This window comes from Microtus pennsylvanicus, chromosome 22 (assembly GCF_037038515.1).
Source record: "Microtus pennsylvanicus isolate mMicPen1 chromosome 22, mMicPen1.hap1, whole genome shotgun sequence".
NCBI lineage: Eukaryota > Metazoa > Chordata > Mammalia > Rodentia > Cricetidae > Microtus > Microtus pennsylvanicus.
The window spans coordinates 12,957,962-12,981,513 of NC_134600.1; the positions used below are offsets into that span (position 1 = coordinate 12,957,962).

General features: G+C 38.5%; 1 protein-coding gene across 1 annotated transcript in view; it reads right to left on the reverse strand.

Annotated features, from left to right (window-relative positions):
- Positions 1-283: 283 nt before the first annotated feature.
- The window catches only part of LOC142840066 (uncharacterized), a 188,001-nt gene continuing 164,732 nt past the window's right edge, over positions 284-23,552 (reverse strand). The window contains 3 exon segments of the mRNA XM_075956545.1: positions 284-348; positions 7,833-8,415; positions 8,500-8,919. Coding sequence (XP_075812660.1) covers positions 284-348; positions 7,833-8,415; positions 8,500-8,919 — 1,068 coding nt within the window.

Genomic DNA, 23,552 nt, shown 5'->3' on the forward strand with positions numbered 1-23,552 from the left:
TAAACTGCTCAGGAAGATTTTGAGGTACCTAGCTGAGGTGACCCAGCCTCTCAGGCTACTTTAGCTAGGGCTTGAGACAAGTCCTACACTGTCCCCTTACACAGAGACTGGACATACAGTGATGTAGCTACCACTCTTAAAATGTGATGATTAACCCACATTTTTAAGGATCCCATGAAAATGCCATCACCCCCAGGCAGCAGGAAATAAACATTTAAGAACAAAACAGTCACATTCCCAAGTAGATGAGTGATGTGGAATGTTCTTTTGTATATGTGTTGCTTTAATTAGTTGATGAATACTGCTCTTTTAGCCAATGGTTGAGCAGAGTAAAACCAGGCAGGAAATCTGAACAGAAATATAGAGAGACAGTAGGTCGGGTCAAGCGGACACCAGTGAGGTGCCAAGGAAAAAAGACATGTAGAAAATGAGGTATTGGGGCTGGAGAAATGGCTCAGTGGTTAAGAGCACTAACTGCTCTTCCAGAGGTCCTGAGTTCAATTCCCAGCAACCACATGGTGGCTCACAGGCATCTATAATGAGACCTGGCGCCCCCTTCTGGCCTGCGGGCACACATGGAAGGAATGCTGTACACATAATAAATAAATCTTAAAAAAATAAGAAAATGAGGTATTGCGATGGCTATATGACTATACATAGACTAATAGAAATGGGCTAATTTAAGATGTGAGAGTTAACAGAAATATGCCTGAGTTATTGACCAAACTGTGTTGAAATTAATATAGTCACTGTGATTATTCAGTCATAGGTGTCCGGAAATTGAAAGTGCAGTGCTGTTTATAGTGGGGCAGGTGGTTTTTGGTGTCCAATGGATTATATATTATTAAAGTGGGAGGGAAATGGAACCCACAGCACTCAGTCTCAGGATTCATGGAGACAGGTCTTTTGCATTTGAATCTAAGAGTTCTATAGAGGTAAAAGAGCTTTATAGTGATTGGCTCCTTTATTTCTCTCATCTTTCTCAATATCTGACTATGGCTTTTTATTTTGGGGAACAATTGGAATTTGTGCTACAGTGATATGTAAAATAAATTTTATTAAATTTTGATTAAAATTTTATCAATCCATTAACTTCCAAAAAGCCAACAAAACTCTCTTGTTCTTGTTGTTTTTTAGAGTCTAACATCATTATTAACCCATCCTTTAAACGCTTTTTTTTTTTTTTTTTGGTTTTTCAAGACAGGGTTTCTCTGTGGCTTTGGAGCCTGTCCTGGAACTAGCTCTGTAGACCAGGCTGGTCTCAAACTCACAGAGATCTGCCTGCCTCTGCCTTCTAAATGCTGGGATTAAAGACGTGCACCACCATCGCCCGGCAAAAGCTTTTTTTTTTTAATCTACCAAGACAGCTTTCTTTATTGAAGGGGAAATTGAGACAACTGTTATTGCTGAATTATTTGGATATCTGATAGAAACACGCCCTAAAATCTGATTGGAAGATCTTTGGTACCTCCTATGGTCAACTCTGGTTCTAATTTTATCTTCAGCTTTAGCAACTAAAGCATACACACATACCTCTAAAAATCACCTTAGTTGAGATGATACTAGAATAAGATACTTGCATTTAGCAAGTGATGTTGATTTCCATTCAGTATGTTTATTCAGTTTATTTATTTATTTATTTTGGTTTTTCGAGACAGGGTTTCTCTGTGGTTTTGGAGCCTGTCCTGGAACTAGCTCTTGTAGAACAGGCTGGTCTCGAAATCACAGAGATCCGCCTGCCTCTGCCTCCCGAGTGCTGGGATTAAAGGCATGCTACACCACCGCCTGGCCAGTTGATTTATTTTTATTTTATGTGCATTCGTGTTACATGTGCACGTTTGTCTGTGTGATGGTGTCATGTCCCCTAGACCTGGAGCTAAACACAGTTGTGAGGTTCCATGTGGGTGCTGACAATTGAACTTGGGTCCTCTAGAAGAGCAGTCAGTATTCTTTTTTTTTAATATTTATTTATTTATTATGTATACAATATTCTGTCTGTGTGTATGTCTGCAGGCCAGAAGAGGGGACCAGACCTCATTACAGATGGCTGTGAGCCACCATGTGGTTGCCGGGAATTGAACTAGAACCTTTGGAAGAGCAGGCAATGCTCTTAACCACTGAGCCATCTCTGCAGCCCAACAGTCAGTATTCTTACACACAGCGTTATCTCTCCAGCTCCATCAATCAACTACAATTCTAAATGTGGCTTTAGGAATGGGGACAGAAGTTACTTTCTCATTCCTAGGTGGTTGGAGCTTTAATGGTGGTATTTCCCTTTTAAGCATCGATTTGCTTAATTTTAAATTTTAATAGACCTGAACAAATGGCTGCAAGATTAAATTAATAGGTAAATAGCTTTCCACCAACAAGTACCAATTACCTTGATCAAAACAATTAACCAAATCTTGTCAAGGATCTAATGGTTCTTACTGTTTAATAAATTTTTCATCAGAAATAACACTCACGCTGTGCTTCATGGTTTCCTGTATTCTTTAACGTATCGCAATACAAAAGGTCATTTTATGACTGAGTGGTGATTGAGTTAATCTGAAATTTAGTTGGTTTAACCATGAGAGCAAGGTCATTTCCCTGGGGAACAATGGAGTGGCATCAAGGGTACTTGATCCAAAATGAGAACTTTTGATTCAGAAACATTTTTTTTATAAATTGGAGATACTGATGTTCTAGAATTAATATGCCTTCCTCTGGATAAATTATTCCACAAAATTAAGTTTAATAAAAAAATCTCTTTAAAAACTGGTTAGTTTTTTTTTTTTGGTTTTTCGAGACAGGGTTTCTCTGTGGCTTTGGAGCCTGTCCTGGAACTAGCTCTGTAGACCAGGCTGGTCTCGAACTCACAGAGATCCGCCTGCCTCTGCCTCCCGAGTGCTGGGATTAAAGGCATGTGCCACCACCGCCCAGCACACTGGTTAAATTTTAAAAGAGGAGCGAGCCAGCCTGGAAAAAAATTTTGCATACCATATAAAATGTCATTTTTAAGTCTCTTTTGTGTTCAGGCCCAAGGTTATACTGTGAACAATTTAAAAAGAAACAAGAGAACTTAGGCAGTGGTTGCACATGCCTTTACTCCCAGCACTTTGGAAGCAGAGGCAGGTGGATCTGTGTGACTTCAAGGCCAGCCTGGTCTACAAGAGCTAGTTTCAGGAGAGGATTTAAAGCTACAGAGAAATCCTGTCTTGAAAAACAAAACAAAACAAAAAACTAACAACAACAAAGAAAACGGCACATCTAACCACTTAGGCAGATGGAGATTTACAGAGCAAAACTATCTTTTTGATCATGCATAATGATCAGAAATTCTAAAAGAACCAAGTCTAAGTTAGATTCTGGTGCTGTCAATCTTTGGTTCTTCTGGGTCATGAAGGGTGAGGAAAAGGTAAACTTATTATATCAGCCTTTCCCACCTCACTATTATTAATGACATGCTCATGAGGCTGAGGACTCAGCACTTAGAACACTGGATACTCATCCACAGGGCCTAACATTGATACTACATACCCACAGCAGTCTGTAACTCCAGACAAAGAGCATTAGACACCATCTTTTTATCACCACTGGTACCTGGGTTGTGGGGCTATAAACCAAACTCGGGTACCCAAGAGAAGCAGTACTTTGAGACAACTCTCCAGTTCCCACACATGTCATTATAATGTGGAAGGTGAAGGTGTTCCACTGTTCCTTCTGTCTCTTAGCACATAAATGCCCTCTAGATGGTTGCCAAAAAATTCAACGGCTTGAATGTGAATGGAACATCTATAATGCTTATGTTATTGTTATCACAGTTTTTCTTGTGTGAGTAAAGATAACAAAAAGTTGGTTGAAATCAATCTGAGTCCAGCCAGATCTTATTCACAAAAAGTTACATAATTTTACATAGACTCTGTTAGAATTTCTGAGACAGGATACTTTGTCATAGCCATGGATGCCATGAATTTATTATGGGAAAGCTGGCCTCATGAAGATCAGGACCACCCACACTCTCATGTGCTATAATTATAGCCATACACCTGTAAGTCCAGTTGAAATATGTGTTTGTAAAGGACTTATCATTGAGTCAGAGAAAAAATAATAATAAAATTTAAAATGGAGCATTACTGTTTTGATGAAGAGTAATGGTTCTTGAAATTCTATACTTTAAATGGCCACAACATTTCATATGTTCTCAAGAATGGGTTATTCACTTTGCATTGTTAATTACATCTGTTTAAAAATATTGAAGTGTGACTGTGTGAATACACCTGTGCCATGATGTGTATGTAGCACTGACAGGAAAACCAACAGGGATCTATGATCTACTTCTGCTTTGTGAGTTCTAGTGATTAAACCTTTGGAGTTATTTGACTGCAAATGACCTCAATGGCACTTCTTGTGACGTGAGAAAATATGAGAAAAATTGTAGAAGTATGGTGCATAACCCAGAGATAAAACCCAGGTCCGACTTAGCAGCAATGAACTCTACTAAATGAGGCAATTTTTTGGTGTATAATTTTGGTCCTAAGAAAGTGTTATAAATAAATGCATAGTCCTCAAAGTGAACAAATTTTCCTGTTGTAATATTTCTTCAAATTGAGTTTGAGCACCAATGTATTAGCTCAGGGGGAAAGGACTGTTGTGTGTAAGACTAGAAACTTATCCTCAATTTCTATAGAACATCAAGCTGTGGTATTAGATACAGATGTTTGCTGATTCTCATACATTATTACATCCATATCATATAAATGAAAATCTTTAAATACACACATGAATTATTTAATGTTTCTTATAATTTCTTTTATTAGTCATTTTAACATATACATTGTTAAATTCTCTTGAAAACCCAGCACATTGGAAGTTCCTCATGTACCCTTGGACTTGTACTCAAGAGTAAGACAAACGAGCATCATGAGTTCAAATGTATCCCTGAATCACTACTGACATCCAAGGTAAGACGAATAACAAATAACAAAATCTCAAGGGAATTTGTGAAAAGATGAAAATCAAAACCAGGAACACAAACCACCACCCTATGTGTAAAGCATCATCAAACATGGCCTGATATTTCAATAACCAGTGGGAAAATTATATGATGGAGGTTCCATTATATACATTACAGTAGAAAAATACCTATCACTAGGTACAGACAGAAGATAAACAAAAGTCATCGAAGAAATACAAGATCTACAAAATAAACTTCACTAAATGGATTTGTATACAGCACACTTTAGTGACTCCCTCAAATATTTTAAAATAGAAACCACAATACAATAATATCCATCAGACTTGACTGAATATGGTATGTAATTTACTTCCTTAAATGCTACGATGAAAAATAATTATTCTTGAAGCTAAAGAAATCTGTGATGTTTAATGTTATTAACAAAATTTTTTCATGAATAGGAATGTCTTCTTTATGAGTTTGTTCCTATTGCAGACTGAAAAGTGACCCAAGTAGAATTTAAAACATTTATAGCACTAGAGTCATGGAAAGGTGACTAAGAAATGTTCATTCCCATGACTAAAATCAAATTTTTAACAGCTTCCTGTAAGTCCTGCTACAAGAAGTGTTAATTTTCTCAAGATACAGATTGCACATTCAAATAGGCACACACATACAACACCACATAATTACAATTAAAACAACTTTTTAATCAGTTTTTCACTCATAAACATATTTCTCCTGTAAGCATGCATTACACTAAATGAGGAGTTGGGGCATTTTACAGCTCACTTACAGAGTTTTTCTTCATGAATTGGTTCATGAAAGAGAAAGCAAGTTTAAGCTTGAAGCAAGAAAAACTAGTCCTGCCTGGTGATGGTGGCACATGCCTTTAATCCCAGCACTCGAGAGGCAGAGGCAGGTGGATCTCTGTGAGTTCGAGACCAGCCTGGTCTACAGAGCTAGTTCCAGGACAGGCTCCAAAACCACAGAGAAACCCTGTCTCGAAAAAACCAAAAAAACAAAAAAAACAAAAAAACTAGTCCTTCTAAATCGTGGTATCATTTGGGAAGATTTAGGACATGCTGTCCTGCTGAAAGAAATATGTCACTAAGTGTAGGTTATGAGAATTTACATCCACACACCAGTTCCAATTCCATTCTCTGCTTCATGTGGGAGATTAAGGATGTGAGTTCTTAAGCTCCTGCTTCAGGTGCCATGTCTGACAATTTTTGCCATGGAACTTTCATGGTGATTCTCTTATCTTCTAGGACCAAGGGCCAAATAAAATGCATTTATAATTTGAAATAAAGATGATGTCACAACAAAAGGAGTGAGTACACATCCTTAAATATTTATACCTGAATTACTTATGCCTTGCAATTGAAGAGAAGTATAAAATCTAATAGGGTTTCATTATCATTCAAATTCATAGTGCAAGAGGGAATGGTACCCTTACTGTCTGAAGTCAGGAAACACCTACAGTTGTGAAGAGAAGGGTGCCACACTAGTGGAGGCAATAATGTTCCTCTCTGACAGAGAGCCATCACAGCTGGGATGTGCTCCATTCTTCTAAGAGAGTTTCCCAGCAGAAATGTCTGTTACTGATCTGCTCCACTCCCCTAATAGATTGTCCCATAAGAGGTGTCCATTGCTGCTGTGATCCTTTGGGTTAAATGACTTTCCAAGTAGAAGTATCAATTATGTCTCAATTCAACTGCACTAGGGAGTTTCTGATCCATTCCAGTGCAAGAAGGTCTTCACAGAAATCTCAATCAAGAGATTTATTTGGGAGGGAAGAGAGTGACTGCCTCTGCCACGGTGGAAAGGGGCAGCTGCCAATTGAATGAGCATATGGCACATACAGGGCTTCTTAAAACCAGATTTCTTCCAAGGAGATTTTGAAGGTGGAAACTGGTCAGATCTCAATCGCTGAGTTGAACAAGCTGAGGCATGGGCTGGATTTTGTGCTCAGAGATTGGTTGGTTTTGTGCTCAGTTGAACAAGGGTAGAATGTGTTTCTTTGGCTCTAGTTTGAGAGCCAAAGTGTTTTTTCTTCACTGGCTTTTAGCTCTGTCTTCAGGGTGAGGTTGTCTCTAGATTCAGGGACAAAGCGTTTTCCTTTGGATCTCATTTCAGTAATAGGGTGGGATTCTTTGACCGGCTCTTTCTCCTGCCCATAGGTCTTCATAAATAGACTTTCACTGCAGTATAATTTTTGTCATGCTTTTGAAGACTACTTTTATTAAATTTAGTTTCCTTCCTTGATGGTTTATTTAATATACTTGTAAATTTTTGTGACAAAGGATTTACCGCGTAGATTCTATCCATGTTTTTCTCTTATATGTGTACATTTATGCACTTGAAGATGAATAAGACATGAAAGGTTTTATCACACTGACTTCATTCATACTGTTTTTAAGCCTTTGAAGATTACTGTGATCTTCAAAGGCTTTACCACACTGAATACATCCATGGGGTTTCTCTGTTCTTTTATGCATTTGAAGATCACTGTGCTGTGCAAACCTCATACCACACTGATTACATTCAAAGAAGTTCTATCTAGGGCTGGAGAGGTGGCTCATTGGTTAAGAGCACTGCCTGCTCTTCCAAAGGTCCTGAGTTCAATTTCCAGCAACCACATGGTGGCTCACAACCATCTGTAATAAGATCTGGTGCCCTCATCTGGCCTGCAGGCATACGTGCAGACAGAATACTGAGAATACTGTATACATAATAAATAAATCTTTAAAAAAAAAGAAGTTCTATCTCTGGTGAGATCTTTTATGCACTTTATGATTACCAGAAGTTGCAAATGCAATACATTTATAGGGTTTCTCTCCAGTATGTACTCTTTTATGCTTTTGAAGAATACTATGAGTTGTAAAGGCCTTACCACACTGATCACAATCATATGGTTTCTCTCCACTATGTGATCTTTTATGCGTTTGGAGATTACTAGAAGATGCAAAGGCCTTACCACACTGATTACACTCATATGGTTTTTCTCCAGTGTGTGTTCTTTTATGGTATTGAAGAGAACAATACTGTGAAAAGGCCTTACCACACTGATTACATCCATAGGGTTTCTCTCCAGTATGTGTTCTTTTATGAATTTGAAGATGACTCTGAGCTGCAAAGGCCTTACCACACTGATTACATTCATAGGGTTTTTCTCCAGTATGTGTTCTTTTATGATTTTGAAGAGTACTGCTTCGAGTAAAGGCCTTAACACAGTGATTACATTCATAGGGTTTCTCTCCAGTATGTGTTCTTTTATGTCTTTGAAGAGCACTGTCGTCAGCAAAGGCCTTAGCACACTGATTACATACATAGGGTTTCTCTCCAGTATGTGTTCTTTTATGGCATTGAAGAGCATAATACAATGAAAAGGCCTTACCACACTGATTACATCCGTAGGGTTTCTCACCAGTATGTATTCTTTTATGGGTTTGAAGAATACTATGAACTGAAAAGGCCTTACCACAGTGATTACATTTATAGGGTTTCTCTCCAGTATGTATTCTTTTATGCTTTTGAAGATTACTATGAGTTGTAAAGGCCTTACCACACTGATCACAATCATATGGTTTCTCTCCACTATGTGTTCTTTTATGCATTTGGAGATTACTAGAAGATGCAAAGGCCTTACCACACTGATTACATCCATAGGGTTTCTCTCCAGTATGTATTCTTTTATGGGTTTGAAGAATACTATGAACTGAAAAGGCCTTACCGCAGTGATTACATTTATAGGGTTTCTCTCCAGTATGTACTCTTTTATGGTTTTGAAGAATACTATGAGTTGTAAAGGCCTTACCACACTGATCACAATCATATGGTTTCTCTCCACTATGTGTTCTTTTATGCGTTTGGAGATTACCAGAAGATGCAAAGGCCTTACCACACTGATTACATCCATAGGGTTTCTCTCCAGTATGTGTTCTTTTATGAATTTGAAGGTGACTCTGAGCTGCAAAGGCCTTTCCACACTGATTACATTTATAGAGCTTCTCTCCAGTATGTGTTCTTTCATTCCCTTTTAGGTGACAGTCATATGTCAAGAGTTTACCACATTGAATATATATTGAAAGTTTCTCTCCAGTTTGAATTTTTTCAATCCTGAAAGAATAATTGACACATTTAAAAGCTTTACCACATTTAATACACTGTTGTGCCTATTCGTTTGTATGAATTAATTTTATAATATGTTCCAATTATAAAGAGGAATCAGATACTAAGTTTTTATAGCTGTGTCTAAACTCATGTTTTGCTCTTTAATTAGGCACTGTTTTGCCACTTAGAAGATACCTCCAATGGTCAATTCCTTTCTTTTATGGCTTACCTTTTTACCTTCACAGAAACTTTTTTCTATATGATGTTTGATACATGTGTGAAGAGAACTGGATAAACTCAGAGCTTTAACATACATGAATTCTCCTTTACTGTGAATCATATTGCATATGCTATGTGAACTAGGACACCCAGAATTATTTGCACAGTTCTAGAACTCATTGAGCTTTTTTGCAGTCTGAGTTTGTTCATGTATTAACAATGATGGTGGAAAACCAAATATTTGTATACTTGAATCAAATTCTACAAATTTACTCAACTTGGGGACTACTGGTTATCTAATTGTTCTTAGAGAGTGGTATGTTATATCTGTCTATATCCGTATGCTAATACACTTATATCAAAAATAACTTATGGTATACATAGTAAAGAAGAATAACAAATAAAAAATTTCCACATTGAATTCTCAGCATTTTCTTGCTGTTCCTCACAGACTTGTGGTATAGATATCAAGGTTTCTGTAGAACAACTGCCACTTGACTCAACTCTAACTGCTTCTCTCACTAAACTTATCACAGTCACAATAAGTGTATGAGGAATACAAGATTTACTATGGGTTATTGGTTTAGTACAAAGTTTTGCAGATATACTTATCATCTCTTCATATACCTTTTGTATTATGAGTAGCAAAAAGAAATTTATTTGCAGATCTACAACAAAGCTCTCATGGTACTATGCCTCACAAGGTGATATCTTACTAGTCATTGCTTTCTTGACTTCTTCCTTAAAAGAATGTCATTCAAATGCAACTCACATATATGAAATATGGATTTGTAAAAATTTGATAACCATTAGTGCACTTAAAACTGTGCTTATCTATTTTGCTTTAGACCAAAACTTTCAGGACACAGAAGTTTCATCAGAGGCACATATTTATCAGCTTGCACATGAAAATTACCTTTCATTTCTTCTAGAAAATGGAGAGTGTTCTGTAGTATTATGGTCTTCCCAAATGCATCCTAAAATATAATACCAGAAAATGTATGTTATATTATTAAAAATTGTGCAGTAGTTAAGGTGTTATCTTAAGGGACCCTTAGAACTATGACTGCTTTATTCAACCCATTCTTATTATTTTTAAATCAAATTACAGAAGACCATCATTAACCAAGAAAAAGTTGTTCCCCCCCCCCCTTTTTTTTCGAGACAGGGTTTCTCTGTGGCTTTGGAGCCTGTTCTGGAACTAGCTCTTGTAGACCAGGCTGGCATCAAACTCACAGAGATCCACCTGCCTCTGCCTCCTGAGTGCTGGGATTAAAGGCGTATGCCACCACCACCCGACTGCCCCCCTTATTTTGAATCATGAAGGAAATTTACTTTTACCTATAGTAGCAAGGTTCCTGTAGGTTTCCAGCATCACATCTTTGTAGAGATTCTTCTGGGACAGATCCAGCAAATCCCACTCTTCCCGAGTGAAGCTGATATGCACATCATCATAGGTCACTGCCGTCTAAAATATTTCATTCATGTGTATAATAGAAGCATTATGGTGACAATATTGTAAATGTATACTTCTTTAACAGTATAGTCATAAAATTCTGGTGTTCAACACTAACATTTCATGGCACAGACAGTCATGAAGGAAACTGAATATGAGGGTCACCTCTGTCATTTCTGTACCGTTTGAATGGGATACCACCTTACAGCCGAACTATTAATAGAGACAGCCAAGGAAACAGATCAACCGGACATAGTACACTGAGAAAATTGTATAAAGAAATACTAATTACAAAATAGAAAAACCCAGTGGACAAACTAGGTATATTGACTCATCCCTTTAAGCACAGCACTCAGCACAGGTGTGTATATTTGTCTCTGAGTTGAATGCCAACCAAATCTATAAAATCAGTCCATGACAGGTAGAAGTACACATTAAGCCCCAGTCTCCATAGTAAAAATCAGTGAAACAAACAAAGCAGATAGAAAAAAATTCAGAGCTGTTTACTGAAGTTCCTACAGAGAATTATGCATTCACTCCAGTTCTGTGTTCATCTCCCAGATAGCTGAAGTGTTCTATTTTATACTACAATCCCAAAAACATTTTATAAAAAGGTACTTTATGTTTAAAGTAATTACAAATGGACATATCAAAAACATTAGCAATATAAATGTTGGTCATAACAAATTAACACAGGTCTGGAAATAGGGCTGAGTACTACTGAGCTCTTCCTGGTCTTGAAAGAGGTGGGCACAAATGCCAGTACTTACATGGGGATCACAACTATTTATTATTCTAAGTTCAGGATTTCTGAGAAGCTTTGATCACTCTGATGACCAAGTACCCATAAGGTATATATCCATGCAGACCCATAAAATAGGCAAATTGAGTGAGAAAATAAAAGCAAGCTAATCAAGCAGAAAGAAGTTCATGCACCTGCAATTCAATGACTCAGATTGCGGCCGGGCGGTGGTGGCGCACGCCTTTAATCCCAGCCCTTGGGAGGCAGAGGCAGGTGGATCACTGTGAGTTCGAGACCAGCCTGGTCTACAAGAGCTAGTTCCAGGACAGGCTCCAAAGCCACAGAGAAACCCTGTCTCGAAAAACCAAAAAAGACTCAGATTTCTCAGGTAGTATTAATGTCATGAATAAATGGCATCCTGGGAATCAGAATTTAAAATTCAAGGTATGTGTGAAGCTGCATATGCTTGATATGTTAAAAGCCTACATTCAGGGTCATCATCCAACAACATAAAAACAAAACCATGAATGAAGCCCCCCTCACTTTACTTTGAGGAATTTGGAGCCACACATCAAAGGTTACTCAGACAAGCAAACAAAACAATTAAAACTACAGGCTACAAAACTCCTTAGCCCTGAACAGCAACTGTTTCTTCTATATTTTCTGTGATTTACAGATCAAGCCTATAACGATGATAAAAGCATTTCAGTGTAAGTGGGAAGTTGGCTGATTAATTCCAACCACAACACAGTAGACATAAAAGTCAGAAAATTAGTTAACGATATTGATACTCATCACATACAATGAGGAATTTCATCTTGAAAGCCTTTTTTACTGAAGGTTCATAGGAAATTGAAAGGCCACCAAGGAGAGAAACATGATCTTTTCTGGGAAGTTGTTCATTCAATGAACTGCACAGACTGAACAAAAGAGAGTGACCCAGGAGAGCAGACCAAAAGAGCAGGCCAAGAGGGAGGGCAAAGATAGTCTTCAGAGGTGTTGCTCTCTCAAACACAGAGTAGGCCAAAAACAGGTCTCAAAAACAAAAACAGCTACTTTAAGGATTGGGCCAAGAGGCGAAGACACTGCTGGCACCAATTGAAGGATGAGATGGGTAGGCACCAATGCAAGATTTCATCCAACAACATAGAAAGCAACATGGTAACACCAGAACCCAGTGGTCATACAACAAGAAGATTTGATCATCCTAACCCAGAAGAAGTAAAAGAAAATGATTTTCAATGTAACTTTGTGAGTATGATGAGGAAATTAAAATTCCCTTAAAGAAATTGATGAAAACATAAACAAAAACTTGGAAGACATCAATAAATCTATCAAAGAAACCCAAGAAACCAAGAAAAAAAACCAATCAACCAGGTGAAGCGAACAACTTAAGACTTGAAGACTGGGGTGGGCAGTGGTGGTGCACATGCCTTTAATCCCAGCACTTGGGAGGTAGAGGGAGGTGGATCTCTGTGAATTCAAGTACAGCCTGGTCTTCAAGAGCTAGTTCTAGGACAGGCTTCAGTGCTACAGAGAAACCCTGTCTTAAAAAATCAAAATAAAAAAAAAAGACTTGAAGACTAAAACAGAGGCAATAAAGAAAACACAAATGAAGGGAATTCTGTATATGGAAAATCTGGTTAAACAAATGGGAAGTATAGCAGGAAGTGTAACCAACATAATACAAGAGATAGAAGAGAGAATCTCAGGTGCTGAAGATACTATATAGGAAATAGATTTATTGGTCAAGGAAAACAATAACTCCAACAAATTCCTTACACAAAATATCCTGGATATCTGGGACACCATGAAAAAATCCAAATCTAAGAATAATAGGGATAGAAGAAAGAGAAGAACACCAACTCAAAGGCACAGAAAATATATTCAACAAAAAAATATCATAGAAGAAAACTTTTCCAACCCAAAGAAGGATATACCTATGAAGGTACAAGAATGAAGGTACCATCAATGGAGAAAACAAGGTATTCCATGACAAAACCAGATTTAAACAATACTTGTCCACACAAATCCAGTCATGCAGAAAGTACTAGAGGGGAAACTCCAACCCAAGGAAGCTAACTGTAAACACAGAAAACAGATAACCTGACATCTGCAAACACCAAAGAAGAGAAACAGACTACTTCACTACTTCCGAAACAAAACAGGAACTAGCAATCACTGATCATTTATATCTCTTACTATCAACAGACACAATTTGCCTATAAAAAGGCACAAGCTTAGACAATGAATCCAAAAGCAGGATCCATCCTTTTGCTTTATAAAAGAAACAAACCTAAACCTCAAAGACAAACATTGCCTAAGACTAAAGTGTTGGGAAAAGGTTTTCAAATCACATGGACCTAAGCAACACACTAAGATAGGTATCCTAGACATGCACAGTTCAGGGTTTAGTAGTATATTTCATGTTTCATACAGATAATCCATATTCAAAATGACAAGACATTTTCTCTTTGAATTATTTGGTATTCCCTGTTAACTTACACTGCAAACCTAAAAATGTGGGAAGCATGACTGGAGAGGCCTAATTTTTATAAACAAATAATAGTTATAAAAATGCAAAGCTAGCTGGGCGGTGGTGGTGCACGCCTTTAATCCCAGCACTCAGGAGGCAGAGGCAGGCGGTTCTCTGTGAGTTCAAGGCCAGCCTGGTCTACAAAGGGAGTTCCAGGACAGGCTCCAAAGCTACAGAGAAACCCTGTCTCGAGAAACCAATAATAATAATAATAATAATAAATAAATAAAAATAAAAACACAAAGCTGCTGCTACATGCAGCCTTGTTGAATCAGTATATCATTCCTGTAGCAATTTCTGTCACATTTTATTGTGTATAAAATTGTTCTATAGAAATTAAATGATTTAAAACTCATATGAGGGGCTGGAGAGATGGCTCAGTGGTTGGGAGCACTGCCTGCTCTTCCAGGGGTCCTGAGTTCAATTCCCAGAAACCACATGGTGGCTCACAACCATCTGTAATGAGATCTGGTGCCTTCTTCTGGCCTGCAGGCATACAGGCAGACAAAATAATGTAATACATAATAAATAAATAGATATTTAAAAAAAACTCATATGAAATGTTTAATGCTTTCAGCCTGCTTTATGGCTGGTTTTGTTATTTGATGTGCTAATTTGGAAACTTAATTCACATTCAAGCAGTCTGTATAGATAACTAAACCCCAGTTAAGTATTTTGTAATTTCAGGGTGCTACGCCATGCTTGGGATGTTGTTTAAAAGAAAAAAAATATAGGTAACATATTTCACATTTCTGTACCTTTATCTTTTAAGTAAATCTGTGGATGATTTAATGAGGAGGGAATGAACCTGTTTCTTTTACTCACATGCCACGGACACACTTGTGGTTAAAGTGAGTTGATAATGTGGTGTAAAGGATGGTTGTCACCAACTCAATTCTTTATGATCTCTAATGAAAAATACATTTTGTATACAGTTAATTCTGTAAACAGATGCATGTTCATAATATCTATTATGGTTTTGTAAACTTAATCTAGTATATTTTAGATATTTTACTTTTTCCCTCTTGGGAAATACATTTAGTATAGTGTAGAAAAATACTTCATGACATATTCATATAAGGTAAGATAACTTTTCATACATAAACAGGAAATTTGCTGTAGAAAATTCTTTAAATGAAACATTTAATCTAGGACATCAATTTAATCTGTTCCTTGAATCTATTTTTATGTGGCTCTTGAGAATATATCCCAAAAAATCCATTGTACTAAAAATAATTTGAGTACTGACAAACTTCTTGAAGTACGTATATATAAAATCACAAAACTTGTATTCATTCTCTTCTGTGATATGTTGTTCTACAGTCCAGAATGGCTTTTGCACCATTTTTAAAACCAGTTTTCCCCTTTGATGTTGGTACCACAGTTGCTATAAATGACTACAGCTTTAGGGGTTAAATATTTTGTTAGTGGAGATACAACCAATACACTAAATTATGATAAAACTTTCTGACTGGATAATAGGTAAATATAGTTGGGCTATATTCAAAATTATTTTATTACCAAAACCATATCATTTGTTTTATTGGAAAAAAAGGAAAATGGCTTGTTTTTACTGCTGGGTCGTGTTTTGTGTAGTAAAGAGGAAATTCTTTGGTCAATATTGTTATCTTTGTGTTTCAATGTTAAGGTTTCCTCATGCATATTATAGTAAATCAATGATTTTCAAAAAAAGAAATGAACAATATTCTGAATAGGTATCACATACCAAAATTAAATCAAGACCAGGTGAATAATTTAAATCAACCTATAACCTGCAAGGAAAGAGAAGCCATTCAACCAAAAAAAAAAAAGCCCAGGGCCAGAGAGTGTCAGTGTAGAATTCCATCAGAACTAAGACCTAATAACAATACTCCTCAAGGGGGTCCACATAATAAAAACAGAAGGAACAATGCCAAACCCCTTTTATGATGATACAGTTACCCCAATACCAAAATCATGCAAACATACAACCAAGAATGAGAATTACAGACCCATCTCACTGATGAATATAGATGCAAAAATACTCAATAAAATACTAGCAAATAAATCCCAAGAACACAGCAAAAAATCCTCTACCATGATGAAGTCAGCTTCATCTCAGAGATGCAAAAATTGTTCAACATACAAAAATCCATTAAGAATCCTGCCCTCAGCCAGGCGATGGTGGCACAAGCCAGGCGATGGTGGCGAACGCCTTTAATCCCAGCATTCAGGAGGCAGAGGCAGGCGGATCTCTGTGAGTTCAAGACCAGCCTAGTCTACAGAGCTAGTTCCAGGACAGGCTCCAAAGCCACAGAGAAACCCTGTCTCGAAAATCAAAAACAACAACAACAACAAAAAAACAAAAAAAAAGAATCCTGCCCTCTTTAAGTTCCTTTGCTGACATCCTTTAATACTGAACAAAAATATGACAATATAAGCCACGTTAACGCTTTTCTCCCACTAGTACTCTTGATTGCTAAGGTTTCCCAGAATCCATCAGTGGCCAGGGCCACCCAGCTGGGACTCACAATATTAGCAGATCCTCTACTGGAGGATCAGAGATCAAATTACTCAGACAGCATAGTTCTTCCATGTCCGTTCTTTCAGCCCAGCAGACAGGGCCCCAGTTTACAAAGGTTGTATTTAGCACACATTATTCCATTCCCCTACAGTACATCCTCTTCCTCATCCAAAGCACAGGGTCCTTTGTGTGCACATTCCATTGCACACTCACTTTCCAGTGCATCCATCCCATTGCATCAGAGATGGGAAATCCTACAGACATACAACAGTCACATTCATAAAGTAACTCCTGTTACTGTGTAACTGTGGTTACTTTGTAACTGTTGTTAAAGAAAAACACACCATGAATTAGAAAACAATCCGGGCATATTTGGGTTTGGAGAATGTAAATATAATGTGGATATCATCTCAAAAATTATTTTGAAAACTTGAAATAGACTTTATGGCCATGTGCTCCAGAGACTAGGGATTTGTATTAGAGCATGTTAAAGATTTCTCATATATTTTCTCTAAAGATGAACATCTTAATGAAGAAATGTAACAGTCCTCCTGTTAAGCAGGGCCACAACTACTCTACATTTCTTCTTCATTGACAAGTCAAGGCCAAACCTGTGAGAAGTTGCAGAACTGTTTTCTCAGCACTGGGCAACAGAGGCAAGATTAGGTGTTCAAAATGATTCTCAATTATATAGCATGAGGCAAGCCTAAACATTAGGAGACAATGTTCTACACAGAAGTCAAAATCAACATCACCTGAGAGAAATAAAATGCCACTATTAATAACTTTGAGACATTGGAGAACAAAAACAGAAATAAGAGCAGATACACAAAAATATCTGAAAATGACACCAATAAGTGACTTTCAAATGATAAACATACTGCACTCTTGAGATTAAATAAAACTTTCTATATTGACTTTGAAACAGAGTAGGCCTTTCTATAAAAGAGGGGATGTCATTAATAAGAGATAGATTAATGATTTCCATATACATATGTTGGCTACTGAGATCAGTAACCTGACACATGAAAGTTAGTCAATGGTCTGTTTCTCAAATCTCTAAGCAGACATAACTGTGTCAAGCAAGATCAACCATATATACATATATACATATATTTGGATTTTTTTTTAATATTTTTTTATTATGTATACAATAGTCTGTCTGTGTGTATGTCTGCAGGCCAGAAGAGGGCACCAGACCTCATTACAGATGGTTGTGAGCCACCATGTGGTTGCCGGGAATTGAACTCAGGACCTTTGGAAGAGCAGGCAGTGCTCTTAACCACTGAGCCATCTCTCCAGCCCCCATATATTTGGATTTTTTTCGAGACAGGTTTTCTCCATAGCTTTTTGGTTCCTGTCCTGGAACTAGCTCTTGTAGACCAGGCTGGCCTCGAACTCACAGAGATCCGCCTGCCTCTGCCTCCACAGTGCTGGGATTAAAGGCGTGTGCCACCATCGCCTGGCAAGATCAACCATATTTGCATAGAATTATTGCCTAATTGCCTATCCTTAACTAGCTTTTGTGGACCAGGCTGGCCTTGAACGAACAGCCAGCCTTTGCCTCCCTAGTGCTGGGATTAAAGGCCTGTGCCACCTCTGCCAGCCAGGAACTTTTTCATAATGGTGGCTCTAATAGTTGATTGCCTCCACTCTTGCCCCTGCAGTATACACAATAAACTATTCCTCCTGCTGTGGTCTGAAGACAGAAGGAATGCTCAATATACAAATCCTTTCCCTGCAACTGCAATGCATAGTCAACTACATGACTCAAATGCATAATTTTATTTTATTTATTATTATTATTATTTTCTTTTTGGTTTTTAGAGACAGGGTTTCTCTGTGGCTTTGGAGCCTGTACTGGAACTAGCCCTGTAGACCAGGCTGGTCTCGAACTCACAGAGATCCGCCTGCCTCTGCCTCCCAAGTGCTGGGATTAAAGGCATGCACCACCGCCTATCCATCAAATGCATAATTTTAAAACTGTGAGGTGGTACAGTATTTTTTTTAGGAATTTTGAAAGTCTAATGTCCAGGACAGCAAGGCCATTGCCCTGGACAGGAGAAGACCAAGGCCACCTGGGTCAAAATAAGAGCACTTGTCTCAGAAACTATTTTTCTAACAAGATAGAGATGGAGCTGTTCTAGAATTAATATGCCTTTCCATTGAGAAATCAATTCACACACCTAAGAGATTAATAAAGAAAAACCTCTTTAAAGATGGTAGACATCAATCTCTGGCTAGAGCTCAAAGAGGAGCCAGCTAGACAGATTCCACATTTGCTGTTGTCCTTAAGCCTCCTTTAGGCTTAGGCTCTAGGTTACACTTTGAACAATTGAAATAGAAACAGGCACCTTGCCAGGCTAGACATTTAGGCAGATAGCGGAGTTACAGAGCAAAGGTATTCCCAGGGTAATTTCTTCATTACACTGGTAACAGGAATCAGCAGGTCATGCTTCAGTGACAGGGTCCTGAGGTGAATGTCACAGGGGATGAGAAAGATAGGAAAACTAAAATGTAAAAAAGATAAAAATTGCTGGGCAGTGGTGGCGCACGCCTTTAATCCCAGCACTAGGGGGGCAGAGACAGGCAGATCTCTGCAAGTTTGAGGCCAGCCTGGTCTACAAGAGCTAGTTCCAGGACAGGAAACAAAAAGCTGTGGAAAAACGCTGTCTCGAAAATCAAAAAAAAAAAAAAAAAAAAGCTGGGCGGTGGTGGCACAGGCCTTTAATCCCAGCATTTGGGAGGCAGAGGCTGGCAGATATATGTGAGTTCGAGACCAGCCTGGTCTACAAGAGCTGGTTCCAGGACAGTCTCCAAAACCACAGAGAAACCCTGTCTTTAAAAACAAAAAAACAAAAACAAAAAAAGATAAAAAGCTAGGGTGGGAAGGTCTTACAGATTTCTAGTAAGCATCTTGCTGGGCATTGGTGGCACACACCCTTGCTGAGCCAAGTGATCTCTGTGCGTTCAAGGACAGCCTGATCAATCCAGTGAGTTCCAGAATCGTCAGGACACTCCTACGGAGAAACTTTTTCTCAAAAAAAATTTTTAAAAAAGGAGAAGAGAAGCTAGAGAGATGGCTCAGGTGTTAAAAAAATTGTCTCATCTTCCAAAGGTCCCAAGCAACCACATGATGGCTCACACCATCTGTAATGAGGTCTGGTGCCCTCTTCTGGTCTGTAGGCATAAACGCAGGCATAATAAATAAAAATAAATATTAAAAAAAAAGAGTACAGTTTAGGCCGGGTGGTGGTGGTGCTTGCCTTTAATCCCAGCACTCGGGAGGAAGAGGCTGGCGGATCTCTGGGAGTTTGAGGCCAGCCTGGTCTACAAGAGCTAGTTCCGGGACAGGCACCAAAGCTACAGAGAAACCCTGTCTCAAAAAAACAAAAAAGGAGAAGAATAGCATCTTGTATACTTCCAGAGGAGAAATGGAGAGAAATGGGAGAATTATAAGAAGTCAGTACAAACTATCACATGAATTTAGGAGGAGGCTACTCAAACAATTCTATACAAGGAGAACTCAGGGTATCTCAAGAACTTTACTAAGAGCAGAGCGGCCATGGGACTGATAACTATAGCCCCATATTTTGGGAAGAATTGGATTCTTAGAATATGAAGCAACCCCTCCAGAAAGGCCTTGGCACCAGACCATTAGCAGCTCCCCAAAGCATATTCCTGGTTTTAGAGAAGGAGCTCTGTTTTATTATCAATACATCAGGTCCTTAGGGAAACTCACAAGGCTTAGGCCCTAGGCTGTTACTAGGTCTCTCATGATTGTTCCTTCTTCCTGAAGAGGGCATAAAAGAAAAGCATTGATTGCACTGGAGAGATGGCTCAGTGGTTAAGAGCATTGCCTGCTCTTCCAAAGGTCCTGAGTTCAATTCCTGGCAACCACAGGGTGGCTCACAACCATCTACAATGAGGTCTCGTGCCCTCTTCTGGCCTGCAGGCATACACACAGACAGAATATGTATACATAATAAATAAATTTTAATAAAAAAACAAAAGCATTGATTGATCGTGTAACTCCTCCACACAACACTGTTTTGCATTTCAATTAAGTATCACCTGGTGTATATTGCCCATCTGGAAGAACTGTGATTTTCTCAAAAGGAAACTGGAACTTTAAACCACATCAGGCCTTAAAGTAGGTTAGAAACCTAGAAAGCCTCCTTTAAAAGCTTGTTGTTTTTTTGGTATGGGGATGTGCCTGGTGTCTGGTTTTAAATCAGTGGTGACTTCTCTGTAGTAGTTTGGAACTAAATATCTGGACAATGCAATTGAACAAGTGTGCCCCAGCATCCTAAATTCTAACAGCCCTGATTAAAACACATTTATCTTCTGGGTGATTTAGAGGCAGCCCTCTCTCAGCTAATTCTACTTTGTTTGACTGAACTATTTCCAAGGCATTGGAAAATCATTTATATCAGCAATTCTCCTCTTCTACATTGCGGCTTAGAAGTGCAGCGCTACTCAACAGGCGAGATGCCTTGATACCATCCACATAGTTAAACACAAATGGAGACTGTGTGCAAAGCTTACATGCAAAGTGCTCAATTTCAAGAAGATACTGGAGAAACTAGGCCTCTCTGAGTATGGCATATTAAAGTTGACAAGAAAAATGTTTGTACACACAGCACCCTGCTCCCAATCCTCTAAGCAGATTAAGGCCACTTTACAAATTTATTCAGAGTTCTGTCCCTAGGTCTAGGAATTAACAGGACCACGTGGGACTTCACAGCACAGGGAATATGGCGGCAGGTTCCCACACGGATCCTGGGAGGACGCACCATGCTGTCTCCCGCACTTCACCCTCGGCTCCTCCCCATCTGGAGACAGCATTGCCCCGCTCACCATGCTGTGGTTCCTCAGGTCGCCAAAGCTCTCAGTTCATCAACTTCCTGCAGCGGCAACTTCACCAGAGCAGAGGAAACAACTAAAAACAGCGCCTCGGCAAAGCCAAATCTAAAGGAGGCTGCCCGGAAGAGCCCTGCACTCCTTATGACTGGCAGGTCACCTGGAGGGCCTGATTGGCTCGTGCAGTCTGAGTGACAAGCACACTGTCCACAGGGCTGTAATGTGCTTAAATACTCAGCATAGTCATTCCCGACCATTTCTCCCACCCCATTCAAAGATCTTTTCTAGATAGGCCAAAGTGAGCATTTTAATAGCACTAGCCCTTGGCAACAAAAGCAGACACAGTCAAGATCTTGTACTCCACAGGAACTTCTGCTTTTTCTTCCAGGACACTCTGTGGCTAGCTGGCTTGTACTGTGCACTGTGCTTATCTAGGTGGGTGCAGTGATTTCCTGTCCCAGAGGGAAAAAGATGTCCAGAATATTAACAGCTAAAGAGAATATTAAGGTAACAAAAAAAGATGATTGTCATGGTGTTAAAAGTGTGCACTGCCACCAAGCAGTTAAAGGTGGTCCTATCATCTCAAATTATAGATTAATGGAGGTTTTTTCCCATTTAAAACCCTTTAAGTAAAATCTCTCTCAGGCATAATCAATTTTTAGGTAATCCCAGAGGTAGTATGACTACCCAAAATCAACATCTAAACAGTCAAGAGAGAAGAAATAAGAAATACTTGCCTGCAGGAGGCACAAACTGCATGGGAGTTATTTTCAAAACAGTGTTTCTCCTCAACAAAGGAAGCATGGGGATTTTATTAGGGAATCTGAACATGCTCATGTATCTTCTACTTTTTAAAGCATGCTCAGTTAACAAATCCACTTCTGAAACAATATCACAAGGTAAAAATAGAGATATTTAGGGGCATTCTTACCTCAAAGTCGTGTAGGAACATAAGTTATCATTGGTGCTTTTAATCTTATCCATTCTGACTATTGTAAGATGCTATCTCAGAGTCACTTTGATTTACATTTTCATGATTACTAAGAATGTTGAACATTTCCTTAAGTGACCTTTAGACATTTGAGATTCTGTTGAAATTTCTCTATTGAGATCTGTATCCCACTTTTATCTGGAATATTTGGAATTTGATGTCTATTATCTTGAGTAGTTTATGTATTTTGGAGATCAGTCCTTTGTCTGATCTGGGGTTATGAAGATCTTTACCCATTCAGTGGGATGCCTTTTTATCTCATTGACTGAGTCCTTTGCTTTACAGAATCTTCTCAGTTTCAGAAGGTCTCATTTATTTATCAGTGCTCTCAGTATCTGTGCTACTGAAGTTATATTTAGGGAGCAGTTTCCTATGCCCATGCACTGAAGGCTACTTTCCACTTTGCCTCTACTATCTTCAATGTGGCCAGATTTGTATTGAGGTATTTAATCCATTTGGACTTGAGTTTGTGCATGGTGATAGATATGGATCTACTTGCATTTCTCTTCATTTTGATTTCCAGTTATGCCAGCACAATTTGCTCAAGATGCGTTCATTTTTCCATTGTATAATTTTAGCTTCTTTGTCAAAAATTAGGTGTTGATAGGTCTATGGATTCATATCTGAGTTTTTGTTTTGATTCTTTGGTCAACCTGTCTACATTTATGCCAATACCAATCTATTTTCATTACTGTAGCTCTATAATCCAGGTTTATGTTAGGCATGGGGATACCTCCAGAAGTTCCATTACTGTACAGGATACTTTGGCTATCCTGGGTGTTTTGTTTTTCACTGTTTTTTTTTCTTTTTTAAAAATATTTATTTAGCCGGGCGGTGGTGGCGCACGCCTTTAATCCCAGCACGTGGGAGGCAGAGGCACGCGGATCTCTGTGAGTTCGAGGCCAGCCTGGTCTACAAGAGCTAGTTCCAGGACAGGCTCCAAAACCACATAGAAACCCTGTCTCGAAAAACCAAAAATAAAAATATTTATTTATTATTTATTATGTATACAATATTCTTTCTGTGTGTATGCTTGCAGGCCAGAAGAGGACACTGGACCTCATTACAGATGGTTTTGAGCCACCATGTGGTTGCTGGAAATTGAACTCAGGACCTTTGGAAGAGCAGGCAATGCTCTTAACCACTGAGCCATCTCTCCAACCCCTCTACTGTTTTTTTTCTGATATTAA